The 17675-nt window shown below is 49.2% G+C and overlaps 1 protein-coding gene across 1 annotated transcript in view; it reads right to left on the bottom strand.

The window, feature by feature from the left end:
• The window catches only part of LOC147661249 (NFX1-type zinc finger-containing protein 1-like), an 805409-nt gene that overhangs the window by 378856 nt on the left and 408878 nt on the right, over positions 1-17675 (bottom strand). The window contains exon 13 of the mRNA XM_086951201.1: positions 4159-4284. Within this exon, the coding sequence (XP_086807327.1) occupies positions 4159-4284 (126 nt within the window). The remainder of the gene's footprint in view (positions 1-4158; positions 4285-17675) is intronic.

Here is a 17675-nt window from a genome sequence, read left to right on the forward strand (position 1 = left end):
TAACCTTACTGCCCAGCAACCAGCCCTCAAAAGCCTTAGTGGCACAATCTACAAAGTCAGACCAATCTTGAGACTGAGTTTTCTGGGTATCCCTGAACAGCACCCTGTACTGCTCAGTGGTTAGGTCAAACCCTTCAACCAGTGTATTCTTCAAGACTTGGTAAGTGTTAGCATCCTCTACCCTTGTGGTGAGGAGCTTGTCTCTTCCTTTACCTTCAAAGGAGAGCCACAAGATAGCTGCCCACTGACTCTGGGGAACACCTTGCACAGTGCAGGCCCTCTCCAAAGCAGTAATCCATTTGTGGATGTCACCCCCTTGTTTAAAGGGGGGCACTATCTTCCCAAGGTGTTTTGTATCAAAACTCTTTTCCCTATTGCTAGGTACAATGCTGCCACCAGTGGGGACTACCCCACTTAACTGTTGCTCTCTAGCAAAGGCAAGCCTTTCTTTGGCCAGGGCAAGTTCTTCCCTTTCAATCCTCAGATTGGCTGCCCTTTCTTTAGCTTCATACACTCTCCTCTGAGGGGATGCCATCCCTCTTTGAGAAGAGTTGTGAGAGCCATTGGTTTGAAGGGATCTGCCAGAGCCTCTTGGCAGAGATCTGGCTCGTCCATTCCCAATGTTAAGCTGACCTGATAGTGGCCCCAGGGGTCCCCCAGTACCACTGTCATGTTTGCTTAAGTTGGACCTGCTTAGTCTACCGACTTCTACCTGTCCCTTATCTGCCTCATCCCCAGAGGGATCCTCATCCTCATCATCCTCTACATCTTCATTCTCAGTTGAGAGGTGGATGAGGTCAGGGTCACCTCTGGTTCCCTCAAGGGGAGGCATGCCTCCTTCTGGATTAGAAGAGATGAGAAGTTTCTCAGCTTTTCTGGCATCATAAGTCTCCAAGAGACCAATCAGAAAGGAGGTGGTGGGGTTAGCCCCTTGCTTAATCTTCCTAGAGGTACATACTTGTTGTAACTCATGGAAGTTAAGCGCAGTATATCTTTAAGGGATGACCTGTGGAGGGTCAACTGACACAAGGGGAGACTCAGAGTTTCCTCCTTTGTCCGACATAGACCAGCTATCCTAGTAGCGTGGATACGAGCAGTCTAAGGCTAAAGACTCGAGAGGGCGTGTTAAGCCAGCTGTTATACCACATATACCCCTTGAACACCAAGTGAAAGGACACCACACAAGTGTTATGAAAATAAACAGTTATTTATTAAAGATCACAACAGCCCTGTACTCTTTATGAGGACAGGGTACTAAGCACAAACCAAAACTCTTACAAAAATACTTAAGTTAGCACAGTATATACAAATGCCCGAGGGGCACGGAAAACCATATACTTGAAAAGTGGAATGCGAAATTACTAGCAGGTAAGTACAGTACTAATAGGCTTTGGAATCGCTAGGATTTGACTATAGAATCGTTAGATTACTTCTAGGAGACCCAGGGGACTCGGGTGCAGTGTGTGCACTCTCACGCGAGATGCGGGACAAAGTCTACGGTAGCTAGAAATTGCAAAGTTAGTGTTCTCGGGCGAACCCGACCTGGTAGGGAGAAAACAAAAGTAGATTCTGACCCTTGGATAGTGAGGCTATGCTGGGGCACCGAAATGCCGAAGTTACCTAGCCCAGGGGCTGCAGCTGCATAGGACTCAAAAGACGTCGGGAATCCTCGTTGACGGACCAGGAGCCTGGAAGAAAGAAGTTGCTGGCAGGCGACCAGTGAAGAAAGTTCGGTGGATCCAAGCCTGGATCGATGGAAGATGACACCTGAAAGCAGAGGGGACCAAGTTCGAGACTACTAGCCAGTGTTAGTGGGCACCAGGAGGGCACCGGATGGAAGCCACCTCGACAAGGCGTGTGGGTGACGCTGGGCTCGGAGATTTCACGGACCAGGAGGCGTTGTCGGCGACCAGGAAGGAGGATCGAGCTGTCCCACGAAGATAGAAGCTGTCGGCGTGTTTGAAAAGTTTCAGCGCCTCATCCATCATCTCTATGTGTTTGCTTTGTTCACCCTAAGTTGTCAGGGTATGTATGCCCAGACGTGGGCCCCTTGCTCACTTTGCCACTGGATTCAAGCTAGCCTGGCTGATGAGGGGTGTTACCCAGAAACAAGTCCCAGGATGCTTGTTTCCAGTCCAGGGATGACCTGGCTTTGCAGTTCGGGCTGGACTGTTCCCATGAGGCACAGGGTCAAAACTGATTTGCAAATTGCTGGGTCTGAACTGAGGTGGCGAAGTGAGCTAAAGAATGATGATGGATTCAACCCAGATCTGTGACTAGGGGTGAATGTTTGAAAAGTTTTAGCGCTCCGTCCATCATCTCTTTGAGTTTGCAAAAATTAGGATTAGACATTGCAGGTACAATTTAGGAGGGACCTGTTAAAAGATATAATATTTTAACAGTGGTCTATTTAGAAAAGGCCAGAGGTAGAAATGGTTGATCATGTTGATGCAGAGACAGTGATCAAGTTTTTAGACAAAAGAAATTAAAGAGACGGGTTGCCCAAGTCTATTACAACTGACAATTGTGTACCAATTTATGGCTGCAATGTTTCAGAAGTTTTTAAAACGCAATGGAATAAAACATTGTACAAACCTCCCTTTATCACCCAGCGGGAAATGGAGCTGTGGAAGTTTTCAATAGAGTAATTAAAGGGGCAGTAGAGCTGGCTAAAAATGAAGGTTTGGAATGGACAACAGAATTACTTAAAACAATATTGGCATTCAGGTTTGCGCCTTGTGTTTCCACTGGACATAGTCCTTTCGAATTGATGAGGGATAGGGATGTATGAATAAACAACTACTACCTAAACCACGACTTCATGAACCACGAAAGCTAAACAACGAGCAATGAGACATCTCTTAACAGTAGCACGTAGAATGAAAGAAACCCCATGAATGCCAAACTACCCCGACCATTAATTAAATGAATATCATATTTTAACATGCGGCAACTGGACAAGTGCCAGGCAGGCGATTTTTCAACTTCCCATGATTTCAGGACACAGTATCAATGTTGTTTTCAGTTTTCAGTCCAAGTCGTGGTTCAGGAATTCGTTGAAATTAATAGTCGTGGTTAAGGACTTTGTTGTTCGGAATTCCTCGTTGTTCTGACATCGTTGTTAGGGTAAGCCGTGATTTAGAATTCGTTGTTTAGGATGTTTCCCCGAGGGATAGAACTGTGTTCACCAAGGACAATATTGGATGGATGCCATGTGCCAGAAGAGTGTATTGGGAATCTGAGAGAGTGAAGACACGTATCGAAAAAGCAAAGTAGGCATACAAACAGTATTTGATTCTAAACACAGTTGTAAGCCAGTAAAGTTGCAAATAGGGGATGTAGTAAGAGTCAAAAGCATAGGTGTGTTAAAGAAGGATCAGAGCAGATTTTCAAGACCACATGAAGTGACCAAAATATTTTGCAATGCGGTGTTGTTAAGTAACAGGAATGTACGCCATTTCAGTCCATTGTTCTTATGTAGCAAAGTGGCAAGGAAAGAGGGAGACGTGTTGGTGATTGGTGGATGGATGACGAATGCTTGCCAAGGGAAACAAGTAATTGAGCTGATGAGGGTTCAAGTAGCAGTGTGGGTGCGAGGAAAACCATCACAGGAGGACTGAAACCATCAGAGGAAAGTGCAGTAGGAAAGGGCCTTAGGAGGGGTAGGTTTGACAGGGTTATAAAGAAACCAATCTGGTTGAGTGATTTTGTGGATCACTAAACTTTAGTTCTATCGGGTATTATCATTATTATTGTTAAGCATTAATGTTCGTCTTCCATTTTGTTTTTTGCAATGAAAAAGGGGAAGATTTGTGGTGAAGTTGGTAAAGTGTCTAAGAAGGTAGAATGTGGGTATGGAAGGAATGTGGAGTGTTGGTGGGACGGGGAGAATGTAGCATATTTGATGAGGGGTCGGCCGAGGTCGGTAGAAGGAGCCGGTTGACATTGTGGGGTCTGTGCTCGATCCACTGTATTTGTACCAGGAGTCTGCATTAAAGAACTTCTATTCTACACCAACTACGAGTCATCTTTACATTCTTGCGTGCTAAACATTACATCCAAAATCTGCAAGGCTCCTTGAGAAATCTTATCTGCTTGGCGAGCAATACACGTCAAGTATTCAGATAGAACAAGAAATCATACAAAAGGACAGCATACCTTCCAAAAACTGGTCCAGGGCATGGTTTGTGTAGCACACCACAAGAATACAGCTTTTGCTTGTATTCCAGTACCTTTTGTTTCGTAACAAGGCCTCCACAATCTTCAGTCCAATGAAAGTTTTACCTACAACGATTCAGAGAAATGTACTATTGGTATACTGTTTATGCAGGATCGATTCAGATGTCAGAGAAACAGGCAAATACAGGAAGCCAATACAGACCAACTAGGCATGTAGGAAACCAGAGGAAGGCAGGCAGGTGAGCAAGTAGGCAGGGAGACAAACAAGCAGATTGGTGGACAGTCAAACAGCCAGACAGGCATAAATAGTTAGATAGACATGCAAGCAGGTAGGTAGGCAGGCAAGGAGAGATGCAGGTAGTGAGTCACACAGGCAAGTAAATGGCCAGTCAGGAAAGCAAACAATAGCCAGACAGAAAGGCAGCCTGACAGGAAGCCTGGCAGATAAGGAAATGGGAAAAAGAAAAGGACAGAGGCAATATTGCAGACTGACAGGTATTCAGACAACCAGGCAGGCAGTGAGGTGACAGGGAAACAAGTAAACAAACATTCTGATAGGTCACTGTAGAGAACTATGTCAGAGTTATGGTAATCATGACTCTTCAATCCATTATTTCTGATTTAGGAGAAAGAGACTTCTATAAATTAATATAGGGGCAGATGTATCATCTTTTTTGTGTCGCAAACGCTGCGATTCGCAAAAAAGCAGCGTTTGGGACAAAAAAATCGGCAAATGCGATGTATGAAAAAATCGCATCGCAAAATTAGGAATCGCAAATTTTGCGATTCCTTAATTTTGCGCAAGCATTTAAGAAACAATAATGTTTTGCGATTTCATACCAAGAAATCGCAAATTACCACCAACTTGTAGTTGGTGGTAATTTGCGAATTCTTTTACAAATGCACTTTTTGGCATTTGTAAAGGTGCCATGTGGCGCTCATACATGCCCTTAGGGCATGTATGTGCGCCATATGCGCACACATGTAAATTTCAGGGGTGCAGCAGGGTGTCCTTAAGACACCCTTGCACCCTTGAAATTATTCTCAATTTGCGATTAGCAATTGTAGATTTTCCACAGCTTTGGTGGGCTGAAAATCTGGATTTTATTAAGGACACGGAGGCAAATATTATGCAATAAATCCTTTATTGCCACCACTCAGCAGCAAGAGGAAACACAACATGTTCTTAGAACAAAGAATATACAACTCCTAAGAATAACTTCCCAATCCTTCCTATGGGCCTCCTGGCCCATAGAAATGAATGGGAAATTATTCCTTTATTGCGATTAGCAATCTGCTAATCGCAATTAAGAAATTTTAAGACATCGCTAAAAAATAGCGATTTTCTACATACATCCAAAATTGCAATTCTCAAATAGCGATTTCTAAAAAAATCGCTATTTGAGAATCGCAAATGATGGTGATGATACATCTGCCCCATAGTTCTTAGGTTTAAAGTATTTTATTAAGTACAGTGGTACAGCAGTGAAAAATAAGAAAGAAACCGGGCAATAATAGACAGGCAATGGCTTAATAAATCGATGCTTTCTCCAGGGCTCGCCGCCACCTGCAAAGTTCAACAGTCCCAGCCAGGTGAGAACCGCCCTGGGTGGCTGTCTTGAGCATTGAACCTGAATGACGATCTGTAAGCAAGTAACAACCCCTCTGTACCCCTCTTTTAGTGTAACAAACTTCCCCAACAACCACCCGTGTCCACCCCCCCTCCGCCCCCCTCTGTCCGGTGTTGCGCAAGGAAGATCTCAGACACTCACAACTCCCATCCTGCTCTCCTCCCATCATACGTACGGGGTTCCCCCTCTCTCCACTGGTCGTTCAAGTTATCGGCGGTGTAAGCCTCAGGAGCCTCAGGTATCTAGGGCACGTAAGCTCCCTGAATTCGGTGGCTAGTAATGTATGGAAGGGTAGCCACAGCTCCTTGAATTGGTCAGCCTCCCCAGCCAGTGTGAGCGAAATTTTTTCCATTCCTAGCACGTGCCACAGCCTGTGAAGCCAACCCGTGATTGAGGGAATGGTGGACGTGCGCCAGTGTATTAGAATGTTCTGCACTGCTGAGCCCAACGCGATGGCAATGTGTCTCCCTCTCCGGGATTTCAACGGGTACATAAAGGCATTGGGAAGGCCCAGCAGAGTATAGGCCGGGAAGCGGGGTAATTCTATATCAAAACATTTATCTATCTCATTGATCACCTCTTTCCAGTAGTCCTGTATCAGTGGGCAGTCCCATAAAATATGCGTCAGTGTCCCAGTGTGCCCGCAGTTGCGCCAACATGCAGTGTCTATGAGCCTATTCATTTCGTGCAAGCGCTAAGGAGTATGGTACCAGTACGTTGACACCTTGGTGAAGGTTTCAGTGAGCCCCACATGATATGCAGAATGTCGTGCTCGGTATGAGATTTGCTCCCATTCCTTGTGGCTAAGCGTTCTCCCCAGTTCCCTGTTCCATCTCTCCCTGCCGGGGTTATAGATATGTGTGGGTGGTGGCTGTAGCATTTTATACAGATCAGATATGAGTTTTGCGTCCGATGTACGCGTCGCCAGCCATCTCTCATAAGGGAGCAGGTTCCTGTCCGCAGCCTCCCGCACCTGTGGTTGCAGTGCCCAATGTCTGATCTGCCAGTATCTCATCCTATCTACCTCGGCCAACTGGTAACTCTCTTTAAGGTCCTCAAAGGGGAGGATCCCGTCCTCGCCGTATACATGAAAAAGTGCCCTGCATCCTTTCACTCGCCAGTGTGTAAAGGCTCCCGGTTCCGTCCCCGGTGTGAAGTCTGGGTTGTCCACAATAGGTGTGAACGGAGAGGGGAACGAAGTGAGATCGAAGAGTTCATTAGTGGCATCCCATACCCTCAGCGGCACCCTCGTAATATAGGATGCGTAGAGATTCGGGGGTCTGTGTGGTCTGCGCAGGAATGGTATTTCCTGCAGGGGCCGGCCCGCCACCGCCTGGTCCTGGAAGAGCCAATGCTTGTCTGACTCCCATCTGCTCCATTCCACCAGGTACCTCAACTGTGACGCCTGGAAATATTTGTGAAGGTCGGGGACTCCCAGTCCCCCCGCCTCCGGTGCTAGAGTCGTCAATGCTCTCTTCATTCGGGGTTTGCGGCCCTGCCAGACGAATTGGGATAGTGCAGTCTGCATCATCCGTATCCAGCTCTTAGGGGGCTGTAGCGGAAGTGCACGGAAGAGATACAGGATCTGCGGTAGTACCGTCATCTTAAGTGCCGCTATCCTGCCTAGCCACGATATCGTCCCCTTGTTCCACCTCCCCAGTTCCTCTTTCACTTTCTTGCTTAGCGTCTCGTAATTAACCGCTACCATCGCCGGTAGCGTGGGAGCCACCAGGATACCTAAGTAAGGCACGTGGTCTCGCGACCACCTTAGCGGGAAACGCCTCTGCAAGTCTCTTCTCGTCCTAGGTGTCAGGGAGATATCCAACGCCGTGGATTTCCCCATGTTCATCTTAAACCCAGCCGCTCCCGCGAAAGCCTCGAGCTCTTCCATACACGCGGGCAAAGCCCGCTGCGGGTCCTCTAGTGTAAAAATGACATTGTCCGCATAGAGGCTAACCGTGTGGGTAAAACCTCCCATCCGCACCCCAGTCGCATCTGGGTTTTGTCTCACTCTCTGGGCAAAGGGCTCCATGTAGAGAGCGAAGAGGAGAGGGGACATTGGGCATCCCTGTCTTGTGCCGCGTTCAATATAGAAGCGCTCCGAACCACAGCCATTGACACGCACCGTTGCCGACGGGAACTTGTAACAATTAAATACCATGCATCTAAATTTCTCCCCTATACCCATTCGTGTCATCACCCGTTCTAGATACGGCCAGTGCACCCGGTCAAACGCTTTTTCGGCGTCGACTGAAAGGAGCATCCTCTCTCCTGGGATCCGCGAAGCTTTTTCCAGTATATGCACTAACCTCTTATCCACCGTTTGCCTGCCGGGTACAAAGCCGGACTGGTCCGGTTCAATCAGCCCGGGAAGATACTGCGCCAATCTCGCGGCTAGGATTCCCGTGTAGATTTTAAGGTCAACATTTAGGAGGGAAATCGGTCTGTACGAGCCGCACTGAGCCCTGTCCTTCCCTGGTTTGGGTATTACTGACACTGTGGCGTGCAGGAGATCCGGCGGGATAGCACCGGGGCAGTCGAAGGAGTTAAACAGCTTGGTCAGTATGGGAGCTAAAGTCGTGCAAAATGTTCTATAGAAAAGGGTGGTGTAACCATCAGGGCCCGGGGCTTTCCCGAGTTTCAGCCTAGCGATCGCTGCAATAACCTCCTCTATCCTAATCTCACGGTCCAGGTAGTCAGTTTGTATCTGAGCCAGGGATGGGAGAGTCACCGAATCCAGATACTCATCAGGTTCACCTGTCGTCATGCCGTCCTCCGCGTAGAGCTCAGAGTAGAACCGCCGAAAAGCCTCGGCTATTTCGACGTCTTCTGTAACCGAGCGCCCTCCTGCCACCGCAAGTTCTTTAACCCAACGGCATTGGTGTGCGATTCTGAGCTTATCCGCCAGTAACCGGCCACAACGATCCCCTCCCGTATAATATGCGTGTTTCAGACGGAGAGCCGCATATTCAGCTCTATCTAAGTCCAGAGACAACAGGAGTTTCCTCGCCGCCTTCAGTTGTTTCCAAATCCTAGGAGCCCCTGTTCGCTGATGCACCTGCTCCAGTTCCCTGACCTTTTGTGTGAGTTCCTCCCGTTTAACTTTCCTCTCTTTATTTTCGGCTGAAGATATCGCTATGAATTCTCCCCGCAGAACCGCCTTTAGTGCTCCCCATTGAGTCGCTAATGTGGTGTCGGGGTTAGAGTTATGTAGTTGAAATTCTGTCACTGCCTCGGTTATACGCTGTACCACCACCTTTTGGTGTAAAAGAGTGTCTCGAAGCCGCCAGACTCCACGCTGAACTAGGGTCGACGGGGGAAGGAAGGTCCCCGAGACCGGTGCGTGATCTGAAAGGGAGATGACCCCTACCTCGGAGGTAGTGGCCATGTCCCGAACCGGGCCAGAGACCAGCAGATAGTCCAGCCGAGCGTATGCTTTGTGTGCGTGTGAGTAATAAGAGTAGTCCCTATCTGTGGGGTAGAATCCTCGCCAAAGATCGTGCATATCTAAATCAGCTAATTGTGTTTTCAGAGTGTTCGACAGTTCCCCGGTCTGTGGATAACGCTGCGCTGATCTGTCCAGTGAGGAATCAAACACCAGGTTCAGGTCCCCCCCAGAATGATATGTCTATCTGGAGACGCTGTGACATCTACCAGTGCAGCGTGGAGGAAACGGTCCTGGCGCTCGTTTGGGCTGTAAACCAACCCTATTGTGAACTGCAGAGGCCCCAACTTAAATCTGTATGCCAGCAGTCTCCCCTTCTGCTCTATGAATTTGTGTAGTACTTTACCTTTAAAGGATTTAGATACTAAGATAGCTACTCCTGCTGTTTTAGAGGTATTGGAGGAAAAGAACTGTGTGGGGAAGGAGTGGGACCGCAACCTATGGCAGTCACCAGCCAGCAAGTGCGTTTCCTGGAGCAGACAGATGTCTGCAAACGAGCCCTCTAACAAGGAGAGAATTGCTCTACGTTTTTTGGGATTGTTTAGCCCTTTCACATTCAAGGTCACTACTTTTAGTCCTGCCATACCAAATTAATGTTACCTCGCAGCATCAGTCGGCCAGGAGCAACAAGCATTAAACCTACGACCGGATCGGTCTGTGAGTTCTGGCAAAGCTGAGTGAACATAGCAGAAGCACCGGACAGAGCTTCCCCTCTCTCCCCCCTCCCGGATCCCAAGGCCCCCAACCCCCAACTCCCCGACCCCCTCTCTCCCCCTTCCCCAACTAGAACCCCAAACGGTCCCTTCCAACCCATCTCTCTCAACCCCTCCTTGGTCTTTAGTCTTGATAGTCCCAGTCCTGCCCTTACCGGACAGGTCTGTGGTGAAGTACCTTCGTGGGCGATCTGCCACGAGTACTCCTCCCTCGCCCCCCCGCGCCCGCCCCTCCCCAAAGCCAGCTACATCAGTAATGCATTGTCAATCTCCCCCCGGAGCCATGTTATGCGGTTAGCGCCACTTCTTCCTCAACCGCTGAGGTCTCGGTCACGGACCGAATTGCATTTGCCATCCCAGCTCTGATCGTGGGCAAACTCGGTCTCTGTGAAGCACTCGATGTCCTGCGTCTCGAGACCCTCCGCCAGCCTCCATTTGTTGAATCTCTCCTCCTCGGCGTGGACGATTCCTCCTCTTCCGCAGTGATTCCCAGTACTTCACAGACGTCCTGAAGAGACCGTAACTGGTGCGACTCTCCATTCCATCTGAATATGAGGCGAAAAGGGCGCCCCCATGAGTAGGGCGTGTCGTGTTGCCTCAGGAAGTCCGTTGCAATCTTAAACGCTTTGCGCTTCTGGAGTGTGGTCGCGGCCAGGTCTTGATACAGCGCTACTGGGTGGCCTCTAAATGTTATCGTCTGCTTCTTCCTCGCTTCGTTCATAATCCGCTCCTTCAGCGGAAAGTCAGGGAGGAAAGCCAGAACATCCGGGGGAGGCCCTGTTGCACGCCGTTGTGGACCCACCCTATGAGCTCTATCTATCCTAATGGGGAAATCCGCAGGTTCGCCAAGGATGGTACGGAACAGTTCCTGCAGGTAGCCCACTATGCTTGAATTCTCTTCTGCGGGTGGCACTCCCCGGACCCTTACGTTGTTCCGTCTTGATCTGTTTTCCAAATCTTCATTATGCAATTGAAGATCTATGTGTTGGTCTCTGAGGCGGAGTACCTCCTGCTGCAAGTGCGTGATCTCCTCGTCCTGTCTTTGCGTGGAGCTCTCGACCGTGGCCACCCTCTCCCCGAGGCCATCCACCTCTCTGCGTATTTCCCGCACTTCACCGGCCACTTCCTGCTTCAACGCTTGAAAGTCTTCCCTCAGCGTCCCAAAAAGTGACTCCAAAAAGGATCTGGTGACCGGGGGCTCTCCACTGCTCCCCCCGTGAGAGCCGCTTGCGCCTCCCGGTGGCGTCGAGTTCTTGTCTCCTTTACCCTGTGGTTTATTGAGCATGTCCGTGAGTGTGCGGGTACTTCCCTTGCCGCCTTTCTGCCCGGCCATCCTCCCTGCGGCCCCGCAGCTCGTGCGCTATCTACAGCAGGTCCCAGCCAATTAGTCACCGGGCCAGGCCGGTATCTCTAGCATATGTCCTCGGGAGCCTTCGCTACGTCGCCCTGCCTCAGGTGGTTGCAGTGGCACAAGTCCGAGCCCTCGAAAGACCCAAACGGGCAGCGGGTCAGATGTGATTCGGTCCTTGCAGCATCCGCTCTGATCGCTCCAGATGCGTGTGGTAGCAAGGCCCGGGTCTACAAGTCGCCCAGCCGGACCGCTATGTAGGAGTACCACCGTGCCAGCAGCCGCCGCTGCTTCACCCCGCTTCGCGAGCGCTCCCACTCCCCAGGTTAGGCGGTTCACCACTGCAGCAGGCGCCGCGAGGTCGCAGCTGCTCAGGACCAGCTCGCTATAGTCCTAATGTTCGCTACGCAATTCGGAGGATCCCACCTCGCCTCCAAAGTCTGCCCACTCAAGGGGAGCCCTGCTCCACTCAGTCCTAGCTCCCAGAGCCACTACTCTTTCCTGGCTGTGCACCAGGTGCCAGGCGCCGCTGCGTCTTCAAATCTACCCTGGTGCGATGCGTTGCAAACTTTCGCTCTCCACAGGGTAATCTGCAACACCTCTGGGTGCTCCGCACCGTCATACGCTCTCCCAACCCGCACCTCACCTCTTCTGCCAAAGTCGGGGGGGGGGGGGGGGAAGCCGTGTCCAGGGCCCAGCTCCAAGCAGCCCGTCTCCGACGCTCCGGGCAGCACCACTCCGGCCCCCAGGTGCTATCTGCAGGGCGCCAGGGATCCTCCACTCTGGGACTCGCTGCGTCTCTGGTGCTGCCTCTCCGGCGGTCCTTGGCCTCAGGTCGCCTCAAGGTAGGCCGCAGCCGCGGTCTCAGGTAGTCTCAGGGGCGGGGCCGGGACCAAGACTCCCCTCGCCTTCGGAGGACGGGTCAGCGCTCCCCAGGTCCAGGCTCACCGGTTCGCTGGGTCCCCGACGTGCCACCGCTCCCCTCAGGACCTCTCGCCGGGATCCGCTACTCCGCTAGTTCTGCTCGCCGATGCTCTGGGCCTCCGCTCTCACCCGTCTAGGCCGCGGCCTCGGGTATTCCCGGGGGGCGGGTCCGGGGCTCACCGCTCCGTCAAGTGTCTGGTCAGCCCACCTCGATCTCAGGCAGTCGGCTTCACCAAATCGCCGACGTGCAGCTACACCTTGCCGGCCCCACCACTGCTTCCGGGGGCTGCGCCATCTCCAATCGAGCCACCTCAAGTTAGGCCGCAGCCGCGGTCTCAGGCAGTCTCTGGGGCGGGACCGGGATCGGGACACCCCCCGCCTCCGGAGGACTGGTCAGCGCTTCCCGGGTCCAGGCTCACCGTTCCACTGGGTCGCCGACGTGCCACCGCTCACCTCCGGACCTCTCGCCGGGATCAGCCACTCCGCTAGCTCTGCCCGCCAGTGCTCTGGGCTTTCGCTTTCTCCCGTCTAGGCCGCATCCTCGGCCTCGGGTATTCTCCAGGGCGGGTCCGGGGCTCACCGCACCCCCAGGCGTCTGGCCAGCTCACCTTGATCCCGGACAGTCGACTACGCCAAGCCGCCGATGTACTGCTACACCTTTTAGGACCTCTTTCTCTGCTTGGGGCTGTGCTACCTCCAATCGGGCTCCCGTTTCGGTCCCCTCCACCACTGCTGCCCCGGGCTCCAGCGGCCGGGTTCACCGCTCTGGGTGCTGTGACCAGCGGGGGAACCTGCGCTCAACGCAGCCGCGTTCAGAGGCTCTCCCGATTGTGCCCGATCTTCCGGGCTAGCAAGGGGGGAGAAAAGCAATGTTTCAGGGCTTGGGGCCTAGACGGGAGCGGGTGCTCGGGAGGAACACGTCCGTTCACTCCGCCATCTTGGCCATGCCCCCCTGCCCCATAATTCTTAAACAAACTTCTCAAGGTATTTGTAATGCTTCTTAAGACCTTTGTAAAACTTATGAAGGTCTTCATAATACTTCGCAAAGCCCTTGTAGGACTTCTAAAGCTTTCTGCAATCGATCTCAAGTCCTTTGCAAAGTCTTCGTAATACTTGTCTTAAGTGAAGACAGACCTTCTCCATGTTTGAACAGTATCCAGGTCATTATGAGACCTGCGCCAATCCTCCTGTACTCCAGAGAGAAGTTGAAGAATCCCTATCCTGAGAGCACTACACCTTTACCTTTGGGAATCACCACCCTCAGTACATCTGCCTCATTCTAACGGTCCTCAATCGCATCTCAGGAACGGTGTCCATTTCAAGGGCTCTTTTTGATATTTAGCACGACGTACTGGACACAAATACTCATATATTCATGCAACCACAAATTAGCAATCAATCTAGGTGAAAGATGAAAACCTAGAAGAAAAGATATCTACTGTAGACTCAAAGATTTTAAACCTACATCATGTAGAGAGGGGAAACCCTATGGAGGACATTGCAATGTTGAGGAACTATGCATTGTAACTTTCATTACCAGGACAATTCCATATATAATATTACTGTAAGTTAAACATGTCATAGATGGTTTCTTTTGCCTTTACTCCTCCACCCTGAGACATCTGTGCATTTTCCTTTAAAGCTGCAGTACAGCTTGTTTCATTCTCTCTATGTATCAAAGACACAGTGCTCCACATTGTGCCCAAACTCGGCGACAGAGATATCATAACATCTTACAATAAGGAAAATTAAATGGATGTCAAAATCCTAGTGCTAAGTAAAATTATGTTTAGGAAAAAGGTATAATATTTACTCGGAGGGACATAGACTTGAACAAGATACAATGATTTACCTGTCTGGATATCAACATCTCTGAAGGCATTGTGGCAGAAGAAGGATTGTACTTCTGAACCAAGGCAATACAAATCACAGTTACATTACAGAATGATCGGTTGAGGAGGCACTTATATAGAGCAGTGTAGGCCATAGTGTATCTAGGTAGCAATCATATTAGTGGTAGTATATATGAGAAAATTACTCTTTTTGAATGGCTATCTCTTTTGTTGAATGGTGATGCTGGTTTTTGGACTCTGAACTGGGATACCACTGTCCAGTATCCAGGGCATGTGCTTTGAACCCTAAAACATGGTAAAATTTGCAAATCCCCTATGGGCAGATTTAACTTTCCAGTAGGGCCTTAGTATATGGTGTAAAAAAATACATCAATGGCATAGAAAGTTAAATGTCACCTGTGGGCTGCTGCACATAATGTGCAATTCGCTAGTCTGACAATGAGAACGGAGCTTCAGGCATACATGTGTAGCCTAACTTCTGCAACTTTTAAAATTAAAGGCAAACCTGTCAAAATAAATACTTTGGAAGGAGGGATAACCCTACTTTTAAATAAAAAAAAAATCAAGATTGCGCTGTCGGTATTATACAGGATCCGGACCCATGCCCACAAGGTTGGGTGCATGGTATTTAAAAGTGGAACATGTGAGAATGTAATCTTTGCTTGTTCCTACAGAAAGTAGTGACCAAGATATATTTTCACTGTTAGGGCTGTAGATGGTTCTATGAGGAAAAACTAAAGCACAGTTAATGTTTAATTATGGATGTGCAAAATTCTCCTAATTTGATTCACATAATTACGTGAAATTTTGCCACAATTATGAGGAATACCAAGTAATTACATGAAATAAAACCCTGTCATTCACCTGTATATTTAGCGCAAAATGTGTCCTTGTGGCAATTTTTAAAACAAAGATGCATTTTGTGCTAAAAAAAGTGTAAAAGAAACAAAAAAGCGCAGACAATAGCCACTCACATACTGTTGTTCCTGCATGTTTATGGCAATTTATTTTTTAAAGCGAATAATTACACAACGTGGTGTACGTTAGGTAATTTCATGGAAACAAGTATAAAGCAAAAATTTTGAAATTATGTGAATTACGCCAGCCTAAATTTACTTACCAGGCCTAGTATTAATTCTCTATAAAAATAATGGAAAAAGCTACAGATACAGTTAAAAAACTATCTTTAATATTTATTAAACATTCAATTGAATGGATTTTAGACATCTAGGGTATACTTTACTGCCTAAAGTCCCTGCAGGCTAATAAGCACTGGCCTGCCTGATCCTGGTCTATCACTGCTGTGTTGATGAGTAGTGAAATAATGCTCTCAAGCCATAGAAAACGGCTTTGGTCTGTCAGGGTCGTTTGGGAGAGCAATGTGACACAGATGAACTAAAGCAGGGCGGTTTAAGAAGGTCCAGGGAAATCACTATCTAAAAAGGGACCAGGGGAGACCTTGTATAGTTTAGTGAAAAAGGAAGCCAGGAAGAGAGGGGTGATTTGGTCCCAAACCCCACTCTAGCCACCTGGCTTCAGTCTGAGTGGCAGAGGGGGACTGCCCCACAAACAGTGTGGAGCGGTTACGTGGAAGGGGACTGCTCACTACCTTAAGCAGACCATGGGTGTTCTACAATATGAGCCCAGGGGTGGAAAGATTTTGTCATCCTAGGTTTTACTGAGAATGATACACTGTGGGATATTATGCTGTGAATCCAGCAAGATGTGCTGCAAAAGTGGGAATATTTGCCATTGGGAACTTTCTACCTATTGGTAATGGAGATTCCAGTAATCACCCCACCCACTGGTTGGTGAATTGAACTAAGGTAGCACTTCACACAATGCTCCTCAGTGTACTTTCTGGAACTTTGGCAGTACAGAAGACTGGACCTACTGTTTGTAACCTGTGTAGATGTAAGAAGGGCTGGACCTGCCCCCACTTGAACCCAGGACAAAAAGGGGGACTCCAAGGTTCAGTTGGCAGTACTCCTGTGCGGCAGCAGCTTGCAAGAGTTCTTCTTCCTGGAGTGACCAGTGGGTCAGTTACAATTGGAAATGGACTGGACTTTGCTGATGGCATCTGTTGTAGTGTGTCCTGGTCTGGTGGGCTGGGCAGAGGTCCTGGGAGCCTCAGAACTGGTAAGAAGGTCTGAAAAGTTGGGCTGTAAACATTTCTGGGAAATTCCCACACATATGGAGCTCGGGCTGCACCTCGTGCACTTCTGACCAATTTCAGACTGACTTTATCGGATGCAGCTTCAGTCTTGCCCCACTGGAAAAAAAAACAGGCCTGATTTGAAGTTCGGCGGACGGTTTACTCTGTTACAAACATGATGGATATCTTGCCTTTGGATATAATAAACTTTTAATACGATGGATGGGATATCCGTCACTTTTGTGACGGAGAAACCTGTCCGTCAAACTCAAATCAGGCCCTAGGTCCGAAGGGAACAATTTTGACTGAGCAAAGGCGTAATAATTATCCACCAGAGGAGAGGGCTTTGGTAGCTGCCAAAGTTGAATGTTCTAACTCAGGGCTTTCCTTCTGAACGTAATAGCTTTAGTGAGACCTTGTCTAGTGGGTATAGGGATTTGAAGGGACTTTGTTGACTACAGCCTACTACCTTGCCCCACTGGAGGATTTGAAATCCAATAAAAAAGTAAATGTAGGTGATTTAGAGTTAGGTGGACAGGGTACTTGGTCGCAAACTCCATGGAATACTCCAGCTGCCAATCCATTGGTCTGTCTGCTTCATTTACAGATGGAGAGACATTTAAGGCCTGATTATGAGTTTGGTGGCGCGGCGCTGGGTCTGCCCCGCCGCCAAACCAGTGGACAGGCCGCCCGCCAGATTACGAGTGTTTCTCATGTCTGGTGGGCTTATTTTAACGTTCCCATGGAGATGCATCATAAAACGAGCACCGCAATGGGAACCCCAAAAACTGTTTCTGCACAGAACTGGTGTGCATTTACACAGCGGGCACATTGCCCCTGTAGGGCACCCTTTGTTTCCTCCCTGCCACGGTTTTCATGGAGGAGGAACCGCCATGAAAACCGTGGTAGAGAGGAAATTTGTAATATGCTTGGCAGGACTACAGTGTCCAGCCAAGCATATTACTGCCTCTACACTGCCGCACCAGCACCAGGAAATGGCAGTTCTCTGGAGCTGCGGCGGGGCAATGGCCGTCCGACAGCCCCACTTGTGATAGGGTGGTCGGGAGACCGCTGCGGCACCTCTGGTAGTCTGTGGACTGCCAGACTCGTAATCAAGCCTATGTATTTCGTGAAGGGAGCCCCTATTAGCTCTGTCAACAGAACACTTGCTCTGATGGTCCGCTGGAGTAGTTTAACCCATCCAAGACAGAATTCCTGTTATTTGCCACGAATAATGAATAAGGCACAGTACAAACTTTGCTCTGAACCTTTTTTTCCAAACTCTTTTTATTGTTTTTTCCAACATCAACACAACTGATGGTGGAAAACTACCAACAAATGACAGCATATCTGACAGCTTCAGATACACCATATTGCCACATTTACAGGGTAGGGCCAGCAGCCACATATTGCTGTTCTGTATAATC

The sequence above is a fragment of the Lissotriton vulgaris genome, unplaced genomic scaffold (genome assembly GCF_964263255.1).
Source record: "Lissotriton vulgaris unplaced genomic scaffold, aLisVul1.2 SCAFFOLD_534, whole genome shotgun sequence".
Classification (NCBI taxonomy): Eukaryota; Metazoa; Chordata; class Amphibia; order Caudata; family Salamandridae; genus Lissotriton; species Lissotriton vulgaris.